The 20,691-nt window shown below is 38.1% G+C and overlaps 1 protein-coding gene across 2 annotated transcripts in view; it reads right to left on the bottom strand.

Annotated features, from left to right (window-relative positions):
- Positions 1-3,493: 3,493 nt before the first annotated feature.
- SPATA6 (spermatogenesis associated 6) overlaps positions 3,494-20,691 on the bottom strand; it is a 215,564-nt gene continuing 198,366 nt past the window's right edge. The window contains exon 13 of one of the 2 annotated variants that reach the window (XM_007978825.3): positions 3,494-4,875. In XM_007978825.3, the coding sequence (XP_007977016.1) occupies positions 4,779-4,875 (97 nt within the window). In that variant the 3' untranslated portion in view covers positions 3,494-4,778. The remainder of the gene's footprint in view (positions 4,876-20,691) is intronic. The other variant, XR_005242091.2, reaches the window with a different exon arrangement.

Below are 20,691 nucleotides of genomic sequence, written 5' to 3'. Positions count from 1 at the left end.
ATGTCACTCAATTGTACAACTGAGTGCACATTTGGTTAAAATTATAAATGGTTAAAATTTATATATTTTACAATGGTTAAAATTATAAATATTATGCTATGTCATTTTACCACTGTTTAAAAAAGGATTGATAGATTAATACTGTACTAAAGCAAACACATCAAAATGTTAATTGTAGAATAAAAAAGTTATGGAAAGAAGAGCATGAAAGATTAATTTGACTAAAGAACAGAATGTAAATGTTACAACTTTGACAACATAAACATGTAGTTGACAAAAGATAGAATTGAGAGGGCAAAGATAGACGTGTTAATATCTGTCTTCTTACAAAGTAGGTAGTCAACAGATTGCTGAAAGTAGGTGGAGCAAGAAATAGAGGTTTAAGTCTGTTACTGAAAATTACATATGTAATCAATAAAATAACTAATAATAACATAAATATCAAATACTAGGAGAAGGAAGGAAAGGTAGCCAATGTTAAATTTTCATCTTTCAGAGTAGAGATTGCTCTTAGCTTGTTGAGGTCAGGATAAAAGGTATTACATCTACATGCAGTTGTGGAGGAATCCACCAGAACACCCAGGCAGACCATTCACAGAAGGTCATCCCTGGGTACCTGCAGGTACGGGGTAAGAAGAGAGAATATCATAAGCTGTACTACACTATTCACAACAACATACTATTTTAACTTTTAAAAGTTAGTACAATTACAAAAAGATACCCTCCTTTGAAAGAGGGCCTGAATTAGGACAGTAGCAGTGAAGAAGGGGAGAGGACTGTAGGAGGGGAGAAGGCTGCTAAAACGCATTCATGAAGTTAAATCCGCAGGACTTACTGACTCTGGGGGAATGGAGAGAATTAAGAATAATTCCTAGGCTTTAGATTAAAGAGTAGGTACTGTAATGTATTGAGATGTGGAAAGCAGGTTTGGTCTTGAGAGAAGAAGAGAGTTCAGATCTGAGCACACTGACTTCGAGGTACCTGTTGGACATCCCACTGGCATTGCCAAATAGTTTTTATATCTGTGAATCTGGAGCTTGATAAAGAGGTTAGGGCTGTACACCTTCCTTATAACTACTGCTTGGGACGAACACTAACTATTCATAGGCCTAGTATTAGATCTATGGTTTTGTGTTGGGAATGGTGGTGATGCCCAGTGGTATAAGTCACTTTTGGAACAGTGAGCTACTTGAGACTTTATTTTGTGTCAGAAACTGGGAGAGCGAGAGGGTGGAGACTTTCTTTGTCCAGCCATGTTTCTGCAAACTGGTTTGGATCATATATGTTATAACAGAACTTGGGGAGGCAAAGACAAGGTGATGCGTCACCAGATTCCTCTTCAAGAAAAGGCCAGTTGCCCCTGCTGTTGGTAGTTCTGCGGGGAGGCAGCCCTCAATTGTCAGCATAATCAGGAATTTCTTTACCTGCAGATCCACCTTGCCAGAGGTCCCACCCTTCCAAGAGCAGTCCACATCCAGTGAATAATAAGTATAAAAACGTGGCCATTTCAGAATAACATGAGTTCATTCCAACGGGCCACTTTAGCTCCAGAGCTTCCTGTGGGTTTGACCAAGGTTGCTATCAGGCCTGCATTGCAGCTAAAATTATCCCCTTTGCCCAATCCTTCCCTCCCACTGGTATAGATCCAAGGTCACAACATTAAAAATTCCTGCAATTCAAACTCCAGTTTAAGAGTCCATGGTAGGGGTTAAATGGCTAAGCAAGCTCCTTTGATTTTGCCTATTTGTAGTACTTGCTATAATCCCATGCTATGCAGACTTGATTGCTGCAGACAGACCCTAACTGAAGCACAGCCCTCTGCATTTTCCATATATACCGGTGAGTAGCTAATGGCTATTTTCTGTTTTACAAGATAGAGTGAAAACAGGCTTCAATGAATCCAGTTGGACAAGTAACAAAAAGACTATCATGTGTTCAGCAAATAACTCCATCCAACTGCCCCAAAGACTCCCATAGCCAAAGCCATCGAACTTTATGTGTTTCATTTTCTCCCTCCTGCAACCCTGAAGTCTTTGCTGACATTTGAAGCCTGGTAATAATCAATGTCCCCTATCCATGTTACTGAATTCTCAGCCAAATTCATGGCTGTCTCATTTTCTGAGTCAGATGTCCTAATCAACTAATCCATTCTAAATAGCTTTGCTTCTGGATACAAAGGGGGAAGAAAAAATAAACGTCTTTAAGTTTCAGGGACATAAAATTGTGTTGGAAAATGTTCCTTGTGGAAACATCAGATGGTCACAGAAGGAGTGTTTTACAAATAAAAATAAATACATTTGGGACTTCTATGCAGTGGCATGAATAAAATGAACCATCATTGGAAAAAATATTCATTCAAAATGATTTAGGGGGATTTAATTTATTTGTTGTTTTGTTTTTCTTTCATATGTTTTTATCTTTCTGCATTTCCTGGACAACAAATTCTGAAGCCCAGTAAATGAAGCAAAATATATCTTGTATTCTACTCAAATTAATCTCAGGAACACACAGATTGTTTTCCAAGGGCAGAGATATATAAACCTTTACAAATGAAAGGGATTTCAAGTGAATCAATTTTTTAAAATGATAGTTGCCTGATTAACAGTAGTGAATGTTTATTGAGCACTTACTATGTGCCAGTCACTCTGTTAAATATTTTATATGTACTGTCGCATTTAATCCTCCCAGCCCACCTGAGATAGCCAGGGCCTCTGTACAACGTGAATGATGCCTCCTACAGTTGCACAGCATGGTAGCCCTCGGGTTAGGCATCATTTTCTCTTTCTCAGATAAAGAAATGGAGGCACAGAATGATTCAGCACCTTGCCACCAACTCACGCAGTTGGTGCATAATACTGACAGGTCTCAAACCAAGCTCATTTGGCCATGTCCATGGTTCTTACTACATTACAGAGTACCAGTTACTCTGTCATAAGGCATAACAACTAATTGTGGCAGGAGAGTGTCATCCTGATTACCATGCCTTCCTTGACCTTTATTCTAGCTGTTCCCTTGGCCTTCACCATTCCTTTGCACATCTCTGCCTGCTGAAATCACATGGATCCTTTAAGGCTCACCTCAAGTATCTGTAAAATTTTCCCTGGACCATTCCTTTCCCTAGCAAAATTAATCATATCCTCCCTTCGACCTAACAATATTCTGTGCCTGGATGTTTTGTGTTTTTTCAAGATGGGATAGTAACAGCATTCAAAAATGTTTCATGACTGCAACTCCAGTATTCATAACATTGAGTCAACGAGATATATTTCTTTTATTCTTTGAAACAGGATGAAGCATTTTTCTCTTCCCACTACCCACCACTCCTCACTTTATTCCTTTTTACAAAAATTTTCCCCTTCCTTCCTCCCTCCCTCCCTCCCTTCCTTCCTCCTTCCCTCCCTCCCTTCCTTCCGGCAGAGTCTCACCCTGTCGCCCAGGCTGGAGTGCAGTGGCATGATCTCGGCTCACTGCAAGCTCCGCCTCCTGGGTTCATGCCATTCTCCTGCCTCAGCCTCCAGAGTAGCTGGGACCACAGGCGCCCGCCACCACGCCCGGCTAATTTTTTTTATTTTTGATAGAGATGGGGTTTCACCGTGTTAGCTGGGATGTTCTCGATCTCCTGACCTCGTGATCTGCCCGCCTTAGCCTCGCAAAGTGCTGGGATTACAGGCGTGAGCCACCGTGCCCGGCCCCTATTTTAGCTCTTTCATTTGTGTTGTGAAAAGAAAAGTTTCCTTTCAGAAAGAAAACACCATGAACTTAAATACAATGTACCGTAAGGTCTGTATTGGTACAATGATAACTTTTGCATCATAAATTGTACAATACTATAGTTAAAGATGTGCATTCTAATCTATCTGGGGTGGACGTTATATGATACAGTAAATCATCATATAAAGAAATCTAAATGTAGTCTAAATGCTTTTATGTTTCTCTTATATTAAAATGTATATAAAATTGGAACATTAAATCAATGTAATTTTATCCTTACATGTTAAATTGGATTTGGGGAGATAGACTGTTAGCATTTACACTAACATACTCTTTAAATGCACCAAGTTCATTCATCTAAACAGAGCAGGAAGCAAGCACAAAATTCTTATAATAGTCAAAATTGATAATATAACACCAATACTTAAAAGTCCCCAACACAGAACATTTTCATTCTTGTTTTATGCAATCACAGCAAATTGGTAACCTGGTCCCCAAGCCTACTCTACATCATAAGCAGCAAATGTGAAAATATAAATTCTAAAAACAAAACACAATTGAGACATATTAGCATGGAGGCAGTCATTGCAGACATAAATGGCTCTACTCTACCTCAACAGTCCTGCGTTTTATGCTGGCTGACACAATAAGTGATCTTCATATTGGGAAGCCAGAATCATCAAATGTATTCACATATCAAAACATCACATTGTACACCTTTCATATACAAGTTTTGTCAATTATACCTCAATAATCCTGGAAAAAATATATTCAGTATGTTTGAGGAGGTTAAAAAAGATGTGATGAATTAGGAAGTGTTCTAGTCAATAAAGAATAAATTAAATAAAACTCAGGACTATTTGAAAAATTCCAATGTTCAGAACTTAGAGTTCACATAGTGGAGGTTTTATTGCTTTAGGACATTCTGTTAAGAATAATGTAAAACCTATAATGGCTAATAATTTTCTTTACTTAAAGGCAAACTTTCTAATGCCGATATTATTGTCTTTTCCAATGTAGATTCTATGTAAACGTCACTACTTTTTAAGTTAGTTCATCTCTTGACTTTACTTAACTTGAGGTGTAATATAACTTATCTTAAAACCACTCGCGTGAGTCAGACAATCCTGCAGAGACTTCCAGATGAGGACATATGGTGCATTCCTGAAAATAAAAGGGATGATATGATTATTATTTTTCCTCTCCAGGTTTCCCCAATCTTCACATTTGATTGCAAATCAATACAAAGAATTGCAATTTCTATAATATGTGTTGTTACCAAATAATATCCATAGCACCTTAACTGTAATTATTCACATCTGGCAAGACTTCTGGTGTCACCAGACACATTTTCTCTTCATACCTGACAAACATTAAGAACACAAGAAAGGCTACATCCTTTAGAATCATGAAAACCCTAACTTACCAGAGTACTATTCACTGTTTCCAGTGTGTTATTTTACCTTCTGACAAGTTTTATAAAGGAGAAGGGAATAAAACTAACTTACATTACATACAAGATGTTGCCTACATAGATGCCAGAAAGGGAAGCAAATGAACAGCTAGAACATATGGCAGTGAGCTGACAGCATAAAGAAACTAGTTCTGCATGAGCAACAAGAAACATCTTGAAATGTTCAAGACATATGTGTTTTTAGGAAGAAGACTGAAGTGTTTCATAATAAAAACAGGACAAAGTGAACTATGAGTGCTGAATAAAGTTTTAATTAAAAAAGGGTTTTTAGCCTTCAATGTGAATATACAATATGCTTCACAGATGGATTTTATATTTAAGCCTTATCCAAACCAAAAAAGTAAGTGAGACAAATAAAGCTTCTGAAAATGGCACCGAGGCTAAAATGTGTGTACACAATGAAGAGTTCTGGTACAAACAAACAAGGAAGGAAGAACAATCCTTCTGCCATCCGTTCTCCACTTGTACATTGCGTAAGTAGATCATACAACCTACCTTTGGTGCAAACACATCTCTCTCCAGTTTAAATATATAATAGACACACGTAATTAGGGAACAATCTAAATGTCCAATAGAGGAATGGTTAAATTACTTTATATCAATGCAATATTGGCCGTTAAGAAATACACTTATGCCTCATTTTAGAAAAATGAAGAAATGTACATGTATTCATGTCAAAATAGTAGGATACAAAATTTGTAAAAACAAACCAACTTTAAAAATGCAAGACTATTGCAATAAAATATACAAAAATATTAGCAAGTTACCTCCAACTTTTTACTTTCATATAACGACTTCTCTGACTCTTCCATTAATAGTTTTTATGTATCACTGCTTTTTAAAATCAGAAAATAATGGACATTTGAAAAGTCTAATTAAAGTTGAAATATTTACCTAGAAAACCTGATATGAAACAAAAAGTGTTCTAAGTTTATCAGAAAATATTTTCATATTAATATTTGATGTCTAAATAATGGTGACCATTATCTATATAGCTTCATTTTTGTTTCAAGACAAGAAAGAATTATTCCTGAAGTTCACTGGCTACAGGCAAACAAAGAATGACAGATAATCTCGACACTAAAAACCCAGGCACCTAGCAGATGAAGATCTGACAATAATGTATAAGAAGCATACAGGGCCAATGGATATACTTTTCTATGTTTTCCTTGATAAAAAGTTTAAAGCAAACACAAAATGATATCTAAAGCTCTTTACAACACATCTAAAAAGCATGGGTTTAAGCTGGAAAATTTCTTGGCAGTGAGTTTGGTATTTGAGAGTATCTTAACGCCAGGAAATATTTTTATATTGCAAAATATTTATTTTTAAAAGTTCAACTGAAATTGGAGTTTTTTATGAGATCTTTAAGATGGATCAAAAGTATATTCAGAAATAGCTTTCTTTACAAGGTTTTTTGAAGGTTTCATTTCATTTAGAAGCCATATTTATTTATTGTCAATACCTACCGACGTGCGCCCCTACACGAAACTCTAGCTCAAGAAAAGAAAAAATTGCTCCCAAACACACTTAATTAACCCTTGTTTCCATACCTTTATGCCACTGCTCAATTTTTCTCACAGCAATTTTTTCCTTTCCTACCTATTGCAATTCAACCTGTCCTTCAGACTGAAGTCATGTCCCTACTCTACTCATAAAGCCTTTTCAGATAAGTAACTTTAGTTCTCTCCATCCTTTGAACTCATACTACTCATTGACTCCTTGGCAAATATGAATTCCTTTGTAATATCTCTTACTATGATATTTTCAAGTATTTATTTCATCTGCTAAACTACATTGAAAAGTTCTGTGAGAATATTTAAGAAGTCAGTTGTTTTTTTTTGTTTTTTTGTTTTTTTTTTTTTTTGAGACAAGGTCTCACTCTGTTGCCCACGCTGGAGTGCAGTGGTGGAATCATGGCTCACTCCATCCTTGTACTCCTGTGCTCAGGTGATCACTCCCACCTCAGCCTCCCAAGTAGCTAGGGCTACAGGCACATACTACCATGCCCAACTAATTTTTGTATTTTTATTTTTAGAAGCTAAGTCTTGCTATGTTGCCCAGGCTAGTATTTTTTCTTTATGTCACCAAGTGTGTAGTTCACAAGTGCTCAATAAATATGCTGAAAGATGAGAAATGGCTGGAGAAACACTGACTACAGAACTCTTACCCTTGGCTTCAATGTAACCTTTGGGATGTTAGATATATCTGCTTAATCATATTATGAAAATGAAAAGCCATTATTTGAGTACCCAGAGATTTTTGGGGGAAGAAGACAAAATATAAATTCTATTATAAGACACACAAAAGATCTTGATGTGATTTCAACACACATTTCCACCTTATCTTGGATCTCAATTTCACCATATATCCTTATACTCTAATCATATTAAACTTCTTTTTTTTTTTTTTTTTACTATACTTTAAGTTCTGGGATACATGTGCAGAACATGCAGGTTTGTTACATAGGTATACACGTACCATGGTGGTTTGCTGCACCCATGAACCTGTCATCTACATTAGGTATTTCTCCTAACACTATCCCTCCCCTAGTGCCCCCACCCCGACAGGCCCCACTGTGTGATGTTCCCCTCCCTTTGTCCATGTTTTCTCATTGTTCAACTCCCACTTATGAGTGAGAACATGCGGTGTTTGGTTTTCTGTTCCTGTGTTAGTTTGCTGAGGATGATGGTTTCCAGTTTCATCCATGTCCCTGCAAAGGACAGGAACTCATCCTTTTTTATGGTTGCATAGTATTCCATGGTGTGTTTGTACCACATTTTCTTTATCCAGTCTATCGATGGGCATTTCGGTTGGTTCCAAGTCTTTGCTCTTGTGAACAGTGCTGCAATAAACATACATGTGCATGTGTCTTTATAGTAGAATAATTTATAATCCTTTGGGTATATATCCAGTAATGGGATTGCTGGGTCAAATGGTATTTCTAGTTCTAGATCCTTGAGGAATTGCCACACTGTCTTCCACAATGGTTGAACTAAAGTTCCCTGAATGTGCTGTGCTTCTTCATGCCTCCATGCAAGCTCTAATGGCCTACCTCTCCTCTTCTGACAAAATCATCCTTTAAGATCAAGATGAAAGGCTGAATCCTTTGTCATATCTTTCTTCATTTGTTAAGGAAGTGGTTGCTTCCTCTTTCATGCTCCTTAAGTACCCACCTAAATATTTCCTTCATATATTTACTTATATTGTACATATCCATAATACAACATTTTATAACACACTGTAATGTATTTGTGAGAGATCAGAATACGTCTTATTTATTTTATTTTATCTTTATTTTATATTTTCCTAGTGCTACTGATAATATCTGTATTATCAGCTTCATTGTAAGCAAATATCAATAATTGCTTAATGAATGCTCTTGCTAACTGCTTATATTAAAGGAGAAAAAGAAAATCCTGGGATTTAAAGGTTAGTCATGGATAAACGAAAAGGTATATAATTCACATGGAATCAAGAGCCAAGCATTATGGTCCTTGGAGCTCAAGGTATTTTTTGCGTGTTTTTATAAAACATAAAAATAAAATCAATCCAGATGGTGAAGAGGCTAACACAATGAAAATATTTTAAAAGAGGGAAAAATTAAAATCAGAAAAAAAAGTCCCACATGCTCCTTCCCACAGAGGAAGCTGTGAATAGGTGCTAGATCCATGGTTCTCAAACCTGGGTAAGCATTATAATCACCCAGAGAGACTAAAAACTTACAGATGTTAAATTTACTGCTTCAGGATCTCCAGAGGTTGGGATTTTTAACAGGCTTCCTGAGTGATTCTAATCAGTTAGGATTTGGAACCACTGACCTTGAACATAAATAATCAAAAGCCTCACCGGCTTTAGACCTGGATGTTGTTACATAGTCATGCATATCTCCCTAAATAGATTAATATTAGATATGTCTCAGATATTCTAGTTCTGAATCCTATCCCTAGGAAAAGTTCTTTACAAATTATGACAATTTCCAATTATGTGTGGTGAATAATTACATTTAAATTACATTACTGTATTTTAAAAATCCCATGCACTCTTCATTACTAAACATTTCTAGTAGAGCGGCTAACAAATTACAAGTTGAATAATTTCCTTTCCTCTTCAATGTAGCAGAGGTAAGTTAATAAGTAGGTGAACTAACCAACAGGGATGGAGTAAGAGCAGAGAAAACAAATGTTTGGAGCTATTCACAAACATTTAAAAAATTTTTAAATAATGGAAAACTAGCTTCCTCCAATATAGCAATGGATCAATCGCTGAAAATCAAATATCACCTCTTAAAATCCAACATTAAACTCAATATCTAAGGAAAATCAAACAATAGTAGGGAAAAGTTCTATAGACTATTTATGAAAAAATACTAACATTTGAATGTAAGTCCTAGTTCAGACACTAACACTCCCACTGTGTGACCCACAGGAGACACTTAACCCAAACTTGAGTTTTCTTGTTTGTAAAAAATGTAAATTATGATCCCTGTTCTACCTAAGTCACAAACGTGTTATGGAAGGATACAGTGAAATAAGTAAAATGCTTGAAAAGGATAATGGATTATATAAAATGCAAGCTATTATTGATTATAAAAGCTTATTAGAAATATTTTTTCCAAGGTTTTCAATGTTTGGTAGACAAAAATTCACTAAAGTCAAATGTTCTTTTTTTCCATTTCCCCAAAACTTGAAAATACTTCCTAATTCAAAAACTACCATCTTTTCTCTCATTTGGCAAAAACAATTCCCCTCCAGGTTTCTAGTGGAAGTGAAATTATTTTGACTGTTTTTGTTTAAGAGTCTCAACAGAAACCTCTCCAAATTATGGTGCTTCTATGCCAAAACACATTCTTTATGCAGCACAGTTGTAGGAATGTATTATATGTGAGCCACTACTGGGTCACAAAGGGAAATTGGGATAGCATATTTTTTTCTATCCGTTGGGAATAGTCAAAATATTTTCAAAATGTCCTTGTTAAGTGATAGATTTGTTTTCAATATAACATTTTATTTAACCACAGAATATTAGAAACAGAAAGAATGAGCTGTGCTAAGTAATTATTTCTGAAAATAAATATTTTAGATGAGTCCAATAGATAGTGAGTTAAATAATAATAATAATAAATATTATTTATAGAGCCCTTACTGAAATGAGAAAAGTTCCTTATCCCAATCTCAGGGCGTGCGATGGGAATGAGGTTCACTTCTTCGCTTCCCCTGCTCATATCTCTAGGGGAAGTATGCACACCAGCAGGTCGTGAGGTGAGCACCGACCCCATGGCAGCATCTAGGGTTGAGTGTTTACAGCTCCCGAAGCCCCAGTGGGCATGCCTTACAGTGCACTCTTTCAGTTTCGCCATCGGCCGGTGGCTTGCATTAGTCAGCTCAATAAGACTCTCTGCCTTATGGCAAGGACAGAGGGCTTTCTGTATCCCGGGCTCTTGTCTTAGTGTACTGGAAAAATTGAATCATACGTGGGCTTGGAGAATGAGTGCAAGATTTTATTGAACGGTGGAGGTAGCTCTCAGCAGATGGATGGTGAGCTAGAAGAGGGATGGAGTGGGAAGGTGATCTTCTCCTGAAGTCGGCCACCCAGCAGCTGGCCTCTCCTCCAACCACAGCTGGCCGAATTCTGCGTTGTCCCACCTGGCCCACAGGCGTCTGCTCCTTCCAATCACTGTGTACTTCCGCTACTCTGCTCTTCTTGATATCCAGCCGCCTGTGTGTGTTCTTCTGCCAGTGTGTGCCTCTCCACGTCCAGGGCTTGAGTCTGTGACTGCTAGTGTCTCGGGGTTTTTATAGGCACAGAATGGGGAACGTGTGGGGCTGGGGTAGTCTTGGAAAATGCAACATTTAGGCGCAAAAACAGGAGTGCCTGTCCTCACCTAGGTAAGTGGGCGCAGGCCCAAGGATGGAGCCCTTGCCAGGGACCCCGCCTTTCTCTACCTAGCACTTCTGTGCCCCCATCCCATATCATTACCATGTGCTATGCATTCTTTTAAGCACTTGAGATGAGTCTACTTAAAAATAAAAATATGTGTGTGTGTGTGTGTATCTGTGCGTGCATACGTAATCATATGTTATAATCTTCTGAAAAAGGTGAAATCACATTGACCCTTCCTAAGAGCTGTGCAAACGTTTATCTGGCTGAGCTCCTTTAGGGTCACTTCTGCTGAACTAGGGTGATTAACTTCTACCTCTAACATTCTCCAAATTGGAACAACACGGTTAATTTTGTAAAACATAGGTGTGCTAAATTAAAAAAAAAATCCAGAAAAAACTTCCTAGGATTGAAACTGGTTTTAGAGGACATACTCTCAAACTAAATTTATTTTTGTTTTAAAAAATAATACCTTAACTGTGTAACATTTAAACGGATAATATCCTCTAACTGAACTCATGTGTTTAGCTTCACATGTAAAATCTACATAGAACTTCCTTACCAACATGCACAAGGTGTAAAAGTTTAATAGAATGTTTTTAAAAACTGAAATAATGACACTAAGGCATCTGTCTATGCCTGGATGGATTTGTGCACAAAACAATGAAACTAATGACAGGGAAAAAGGTACAAAATTATCTTTATGCATCTACTATTTGTCAGGTACAGTCTAGTCACTTTGCATCTTTTACCTCATACAGTCTTCATAGTAACCATCCTAGGTGGGTATTATTCCCATTCCATGGATAGTAAAATTAAGGTTTGAGATCTCTAGGTATCTCCACATTACAGATTCTAAACCTGCATATATAGTGCTGTTTTTATTATCTCACACAGCCTATATAAATTAAGTAACTAGTAAATTTAAGAGCCATATCAAAATACATTAGCTCTTTAAACAATTACAACAATCCTATGAAAATATCTTCCATTTTACCAGTGAGAAAGCATGTTTTCATAAGAGTTAAAGAATACAGAGGTGAAAAATTTAGAGAATGAAATCCAGGGTCTGCTCAACTGTAGAACCAACAGTACCACCATTATGCCAAATGGAATATTTTTCAAACTACAAATACTCTTTTCCAGATCATTCGTAAAAGCAAGGTATTATGATAAGATCTAATATATGACAAAGAATGTCCATATATATTTTCCCATTTAATCATAACATTTATCTGAAGAATGGAGGACAATGTTTATTATCCTATTTCTTTTCTTTTTATCTATTTTTATTTTTTTATTATACTTTATGTTCTAGGGTACATGCACACAACGTGTGCAGGTTTGTTGCATATGTATACATGTGCCATGTTGATGTGCTGCACCCATTAATTTGTCATTTACATTAGGCATATCTACTAATGCTACCAACCCCCCCCCCCAGCCCCCACAACAGGCCCCGGTGTGTGATGTTCCCCTTCCTGTGTCCAAGTGATCTCATTGTTCAATTCCCACCTATGAGTGAGAACATGCAGTGTTTGGTTTTCTGTTCTTGCAATAGTTTGCTGAGAATGATGGTTTCCAACTGCATCCATGTCCCTACAAAGGACATGAGCTCATCCTTTTTTATGGCTGCATAGTATTCCATGGTGTATATGTGCCACATTTTCTTAATCCAGTCTGTCATTGATGGACATGTTGGTTGGTTCCAAGTCTTTGCTATTGTGAGTAGTGCCACAATAAACATATGTGTGCATGTGTCTTTATAGCAGCATGATTTATAATCCTTTGGGTATATACCTAGTAATGGGATGGCTGGGTCAAATGGGATTTCTAGTTCTAGATCCTTGAGGAATCTCCACACTGTCTTACACAATGGTTGAACTAATTTACACTCCCACCAACAGTGTAAAAGCGTTCCTATTTCTCTACATCCTCTCCAGCATCTGTTGTTTCCTCACTTTTTAATGATCACCATTCTAACTGGCATGAGATAGTATCTCATTGTGGAATGATCACCATTCTAACTGGCATGAGATAGTATCTCATTGTGGTTTTGATTTGCATTTCTCTAATCATCTGTGTGATCATGAGTTTTTTTTCGTATGTTTGTTGGCCACATAAATGTCTTCTTTTGAGAAGTATCTGTTCATATCCTTCACCCACTTGTTGATGCGTTTTTTTTTTTCTTGTAATTTTGTTTAAGTTCCTTGTAGATTCTGGATATTAGCCTTTTGTAAGATGGATAGATTGCAAAAGTTTTCTCCCATTCTGTAGGTTGCCTGTTCACTCTGATGATAGTTTCTTTTACTGTGCAGAAGTTCTTTAGTTTAATTAGATCCCATTGTATATTTTGACTTTTGTTGCCATTGCTTTTCGGGTTTTAGACATGAAGTCCTTGCCCATGCCTATGTCCTGAATGGTATTGCCTAGGTTTTCTTCTAGGGTTTTTATGGTTTTAGGTCTTACATTTAAGTCTTTAATCTATCTTGAGTTAATTTTTGTATAAGGTGTAAGGAAGGGGTCCAGTTTCAATTTTCTGCATATGGTTAGCAGTTTTTCCAACACCATTTATTAAATAGGGAATCCTTTCCCCATTTATTGTTTTTGTTAGGTTTGTCAAAGATCAGATGGTTGTAGAATGTGTGGCATTATTTCTGAGGCCTCTGTTCTGTTCCATTGGTCTATATATCTGTTTTGGTACCAGCACCATGCTGTTTTTGTCACTGTAGCCTTGTAGTATAGTTTGAAGTCAGGTAGCAGGATCCCTGCAGCTTTGTTCTTTTTGCTTAGTATTCTCTTGGCTATGCAGGCTCCTTTTGGTTCCATATGAAATTTAAAGTAGTTTTTTCTAATACTGTGAAGAAAGTCAATGGTAGCTTGATGGGGATAGCATTGAATCTATAAATTACTTTGGACAGTAAACTAATTTTTACTATATTGATTCTTCCTATCCATGAGCATAGAATGTTTTTCCATTTGTTTATGTCCTCTCTTATTTCCCTGAGCAGTGGTTTGTAGTTCTTCTTAAAGAGGTCCTTCACATTTCTTGTAAGTTGTATTCCTAGGTATTTGATTCTCTTTGTAGCAATTGTGAATGGGAGTTCACTCATGATTTGGCTCTCTGTCTGTTACTGGTGCATAGGAATGCTTGTGATTTTTGCACATTGATTTTGTATCCCAAGACTGTGCTGAAGTTGCTTATCAGCTTAAGGAGATTTGGGGCTTTTCTAAATATACGATGGCGTTTTCTAAATATACAACCATGTCATCTGCAAACAGAGACAATTTGACTTCCTTGCTTCCTATTTGAATACCCTTTATTTATTTCTCTTGCCTGATTGCCCTGGCCAGAATTTCCAACACTATGTTGAATAGGAGTGGTGAGAGAGGGCATCCTTGTCTTGTGCTGGTTTTCAAAGAGAATGCTTCCGGCTTTTGCCCATTCAGTGTGATATTGACTGTGGGTTTGTCATAAATAGCTCTTATTATTTTGAGATACATTCTATCAATAACTAGTTTATTGAGAGTTTTTAGTAAGAAGGGGTGCTGAATTTTATTGAAGGCCTTTTCTGTATCTATTGAGATAATCGTGGTTTTTGTCATTGTTTCTGTTTCTGTGATGGATTACGTTTATTGATTTGCACATGTTGAACCAGCCTTGCATCCCAGGAATGAAGGTGACTTGATCGTGGTGGATAAGCTTTTTAATGTGCCGCTCGATTCGATTTACCAGTTTATTTTGGATATTGGCCTGACATTTTCTTTTTTTTTGTTGTCTCTCTGCCAGGTTTTGGTATCAGGATGATGCTGGACTCATAAAATTAGTTATGGAGGATTCCCTCTTTTTCTATTGTTTGGAATAGTTTCAGAGGGAATGGTACCAGCTCCTCTTTGTACCTCTGGTAGAATTCGGCTGTGAATCAGTCTGGTCCCAGGCTTTTTTTTTGGTTGGTAGGCTATGAATTGCTGCCTTAATTTCAGAACTTGTTATTGGTCTATTCAGGGATTTGACTTCTTTCTCATTTAGTCTTGGGAGGCTGTATGTGTTCAGAAATTTATCCATTTCTTCTAGATTTTCTAGTTTATTTGCATAGAGGTGCTTATAGTATTCTCTGATGGTAGTTTGTATTTCTGTGAGATCCACTTTATCATTTTTTATTGTGTCTTTTTGATTCTTCTCTCTTTTCTTCTTTATTAGTCTGGTCAGCCTTCTGTCTATTTTGCTGATCTTTTCAATAATCCAGCTCCTGGATTCATTGATTTTTTGAAGGGTTTTTCATGTCTCTCTCTCATTCAGTTCTGCTCTGATCTTATTTCTTGTCTTCTGCTAGCTTTTGAATTTGTTTGCTCTTGCTTCTCTAGTTCTTTTAATTGCGATGTTAGGGTGTCAATTTTAGATCTTTCCTACTTTCTCCTGTGGATATTTAGTGCTATACATTTCCCTGTAAACACTGCTTTAGCTGTGTCCCAGAGATTCTGGTTCGTTGTGTCTTTGCTCTTATTGGTTTTAAAGAACTTATTATTTCTGCCTTTATTTCCTTATTTACCCAGTACTCATTCAGGAGCAGGTTTTTCAGTTTCCATGTAGTTGTGCAGTTTTGAGTGAGTTTCTTAATCCTGAGTTCTAATTTAATTGCACTGTGGTCTCAGAGAATGTTTCTTATTATTTCCATTATTTTGCATTTGCTGAGGAGTGTTTTACTTCCAATTATGTGGTCAATTTTAGAATAAGTGCGATGTGGTGCTGAGAAGAATGTATATTATGTTGATTTGGGTGGAAAATTGTGTAGATGTATATTAGGTCTGCTTGGTTCAGAGCTGAATTCAAGTCCTGAATATCCTTGTTAGTTTTGTGTCTCATTGATCTGACTAATATTGACAGTGGGGTGTTAAAGTCTTCCACTATTATTGCATGGGAGTCTAATTCTCTTTGTAGGTCTCTAAGAACTTGCTTTATGAATCTCAGTGCTCCTGTATTGGGTGCATATATATTTAAGATAGCCAATTCTTCCTATTGCATTGATCCTTTTACCATTATGCAATGCCGTTCTTTGTCTTTTTTGATCTCTGTTGGTTTAAAGTCTGTTTTATCAGAGACTAGGATTACAACCCTTGCTTTTTTTTTGCTTTCCATTTGTTTGGTAAATCTTCCTCCATCCCTTTATTTTGAGCCTATGTGTGTCTTTGCATGTGAGATGGGTCTCCTGAATACAGCACACCAATGGGTCTTGACTCTATCCAATTTGCCAGTCTGTGTCTTTTAATTGTGGCATTTAGCCATTTACATTTAAGGTTAATATTGTTATGTGTGAATTTGATCTTGTCATTATGATGCTAGATAGTTATTTTGCCTGTTAGTTAATGCAGTTTCTTCATAGTGTGGATGGTCTATACAATTTGGTATGCTATTGCAGTGTCTGGTACCGGTTTTTCCTTTCCATATTTAGGGCTTCCTTTGGGAGCTCTTGTAAGGCAGGCCTGGTGGTGACAAAATCTCTCAGTATTTGTTATCTGTAAATGATTTTATTTTTCCTTCACTTTTTAAATTTAATTTTAATTTTATTTTATTTGAGACCAAGTCTCGATCTGTCACCCAGGCTGGAATGCAGTGGTGCGATCTCGGCTCACTGCAAGCTCTGTCTCCCAGATTCACATCATTTTCCTGCCTCAGCCTCCAGAGTAGCTGGGACTACAGGCGCCTATCACAACGCCCAGCTAATATTTTGTATTTTTTAGTACAGATGGGGTTTCTCCTTTACTTTTGAAACTTAGTTTGGCTGGATATGAAATTCTGAATTGAAAATTCTTTTCCTGGCTGGGTGCTGTGGCTCATGCCTATAATCCCAGCACTTTAGGAGGCCAAAGCAGGCAGATCATGAGGTCAGGAGATTGAGACCATCCTGGCCAACATGGTGAACCCTCGTCTCTACTAAAAATACAAAAATTAGCTGGACATGGTGGCAAGTGCTTGTAATCCCAGTTACTCGGGAGGCAGAGGCAGAATGGCTTGAACCAGGGAGTCAGACATTGCAGTGAGCCAAGATCACACTGGTGCACTCCAGCCCGGCAACAGAGTGAGACTCCAGGTCACAAAAAAAAAAAAAAAAAAAAAAAAGAAAGAAAATTATTTTCTTGAAGAATACTGAATATTGGTCTCCACTCTCTTTTGGCATTTAGGGTTTCTGCAGAGAAAGCTGCTATTATTCTGATGGGCTTCCCTTTGTGGATAACCTGACCTTTCTCTTTGACTGCCCTTAACATTTTTTTCCTTCATTTCAACCATGCTGAATCTGACAATTATGTGTCTTGGGGTTTCTCTTCTTGAGGATTATCTTTGTGGTGTTCTCCGTATTTCCTATATTTGAATGTTGGCCTGTCTTGCTAGGTTGGGGAAGTTCTCCTGATAATATCCTGAAGAATGTTTTCCAACTTGGTTCCATTCGCCCTGTCACTTTCAGGTACACCAAATGTAGGTTTGGTCTTTTCACATAATCCCATATTTCTTGGCAGCTTTGTTCATTCCTTTTCATTCTTTTTTCTCTAATCTTGTCTTCACGTTTTACTTCATTAAGTTGATCTTCAGTCTCTGATATCCTTTCTTCCACTTGATCAATGTGGCTATTGATACTTGTGTATGTTTCAGGACGTTCTCATGTGTTTTTCAGCTCCATCAGGTCATTTGTGTTCTTCTTTAAACTGGTTATTCTAGTTAGCAGTTTCTCTAACCTTTTTTCAAGGTTCTTGGCTTCCTTGCATTGAGTTAGAACATGCTCCTTTAACTTGAAGGAGTTTGTTATTACCCACCTTCTGAAACCTACTTCTGTTAATTCATCAAACTCATTCTCCTTCCAGTTTTGTTCCTTTGCTGGGGAGGAGTTGTGATCATTTGGAGGATAAGAGGCATTCTGGATTTTGGAATTTTGAGCCTATTTGACCTGTATTTTCCTCACCTTTGTGGATTTATCTACCTTTGGTCTTTGATGCTGGTGACTTTCGGATAGGGTTTCTGTGTGGACATCCTTTTTGTTGATGTTGATGCTATTCCTTTCTGTTTGTTAGTTTTTCCTTCTGACAGTCAGACCCCTCTGCTGTCGGTGCTGGAGTTTGCTAGAGGTCCACTTCAGACCTCTGTTTGCCTGGTTATCACCAGCACAGGCTGCAGAACAGCAAAGACTGCTGCCTGTTCTTTCCTCTAGAATCTTTGTCTCAGAGGGGCATCCACCAGATGCCAGCCGGAGCTCTCCTGTATGAGGTGTCTGTTGACCCCTGCTAGCAGGTGTCTCCAGTCAGGAGACACAGGGGTCAGGGACCCACTCGAGGAGGCAGACTGACCCTTAGCAAAGCTCAAGCGCTGTGCTGAGAGATCTGCTGCTCTCTTCAGAGCCAGCAGGTAGGAACGTTTAAGTCTGCTGAAGCTGCACCCACAGCCGCCCCTTCCCCCAGGTGCTCTGTCCCAGGGAGATGGGAATTTTGTCTATAAGCCCCTGTTTGTGGCTGCTGCCTTTCTTTCAGAGATGCCCTGCCCAGTGAGGAGGAATCTGGAGAGGCACTCTGGCTACAGCAGCTTTGCCTAGCTGCGGTGGGCTCCTCCCAGTTCGAACTTCCGGGCAGCTTTGTTTACACTGTGAGGAGAAAACTGCCTACTCAAGCTGCAGTAATAGTAGATGCCCCTCCCACCACTAAGCTCGAGTGTCCCAGGTTGACTTCAGACTGCTGTGCTGGCTGCCAGCACACTGAATTTCAAGCCAGTGGATCTCAGCTTGCTGGGCTATGTGGGAGTGGGATCTGCTGAGCTAGACCACTTGGCTCCCTGGCTTCAGCCCTCTTTCCAGGGAAGTGAATGGTTGTGTCTTGCTGACATTCCAGGTGCCACTGGGGTATGAAAAAAACAAAAACAAACAAAAAGACTCCTGCAGCTAGTTCAGTGTCTGCCCAAATGGCTGCTCAGTTTTGAGTGTGAAACCCACAGCCCTGGTGGCATAGGCACCCAAGGGAATCTTGTGGTCTGCGGGTTGCGAAGATCATGGTAAAAGAGTATCTGGGCCGAATGCACCGTTCCTCATGACACAGTCCCTCACAGCTTCCCTTGTCTATGGGAGGGAGTTCCTGACCACTTGCACTTCCTGGGTGAGCTGATGCCCCACCCTGCTTCAGCTTTCCTTGGGCAGGCTGCACCCACTATCTAACCAGTCCCAGTGGTATGAGCCAGGTACCTCAATTGGAAATGCAGAAATCACCTGCCTTCTACATTGTTCTTGCAGGGAGCTACAGACTGGTGCTGTTCCTATTCAGCCATCTTGCCAGCCATCCCCCAACATCATTTTTGAGGAGACTATCCTCTCCACATTTTGTATTCATGACACCATTGTTGAACATTAGTTGATCATATATGCATGAGTTTATTTCAGGGCTCCCTATTCTGTTCCATTGGTCTATGTGTCTGCTTTTATGCCAGTATTATACTGTTTTATTATAGCTTTGTAATAAAATCTGAAGTCCGGACATGTGATACCTCCAGCTTCCTTTTCCTTGCTTTGGCTATTTGGGGACTTTTTAAGTTTCGTATGAATTTTAGGATTGATTTTTCTTTTTCTGTAAAAAAAAAAAAAAAAAAAATTGCCATTGGGATTTTGATAAGAACTGCATTAAATATGGAGATTGCTTTGGGTAGTACAGACATTTTAAAAATATTAAGTCTTTTAATCCATAAATATAGGATGTCTTTCTATTTGTGTCTTTTTAAATTTCTTTCATCAATGTTTTATAATTCTCAGCGTTAAAGTCTTTCATCTCTTTGGTTAATTCCTAAGTATTTTACTCTTTTTGTTGTTAATGTAAATGGGATTGCTTTTTATATTTCCCTTTCAGATAGTTGTTAGGGTATAGAAGTAATGATTTTTTTATGTGTTGATTTTGTATCCTGTAACTTTATTGAATTTATTAGTTCTATCAGCTTTTTTGTAGAGTCTTTAGGGCTTTCTATACATATGATCATGCCAAATGTAAATAGAGATAATTTTATATTGTCCTTCCAATTTTAGATGCCTTTTTAAAATTTTGCCAGATTATTCTGGCTAGGTGATATGGTTTTGTATTAGTCACTTCTTACATTGATATAAAGTAATACCTGAGACTGGGTAATTTATTTAAAAAATGAGAGTTTGGCCAGGCACAGTGGCTCACGCCTGTAATCCCAGCACTTTGGGGAGGCCAAGGCAGGCAGACCACTTGAAGCCAGGAGTTCCAGACCAGCCTGGCCAACATGGCGAAGCCCTGTCTCTATTAAAGTACAAAAAAAATTAGCTGGGTGCAGTGGTGGGCACCTGTAGCCCCAGCTACTTGGGAGACTGAGGCAAGAGAATCACTTGAGCCCAGGAGGTGGAAATTGCAGTGAGTCAAGATCATGCCACTGCACTCCTGCCTGGGTGACAAAGTGAGACTCTGTCTCCAAAAAAAAAAAAAAAAAAAAAAGAGGTTTACTTGGCTCACTGTTTTGCAGGCTGTAAGGGAAGGATAGTGGCATCTGCTTCTGGGGAGGGCTCAGGAAGCTTCCAATCATGCCAGAATCAAAGGGGGAGCAGGCATGTCACATGTCAAAAGCATGGGCAGGGAGGTGCTGCACA

This window comes from Chlorocebus sabaeus, chromosome 20 (assembly GCF_047675955.1).
Source record: "Chlorocebus sabaeus isolate Y175 chromosome 20, mChlSab1.0.hap1, whole genome shotgun sequence".
In the NCBI taxonomy this organism is placed as follows: Eukaryota; Metazoa; Chordata; class Mammalia; order Primates; family Cercopithecidae; genus Chlorocebus; species Chlorocebus sabaeus.
The sequence above is the reverse complement of the archived record's forward strand: the minus strand, read 5'-3'. Positions and strand labels throughout refer to the sequence as shown.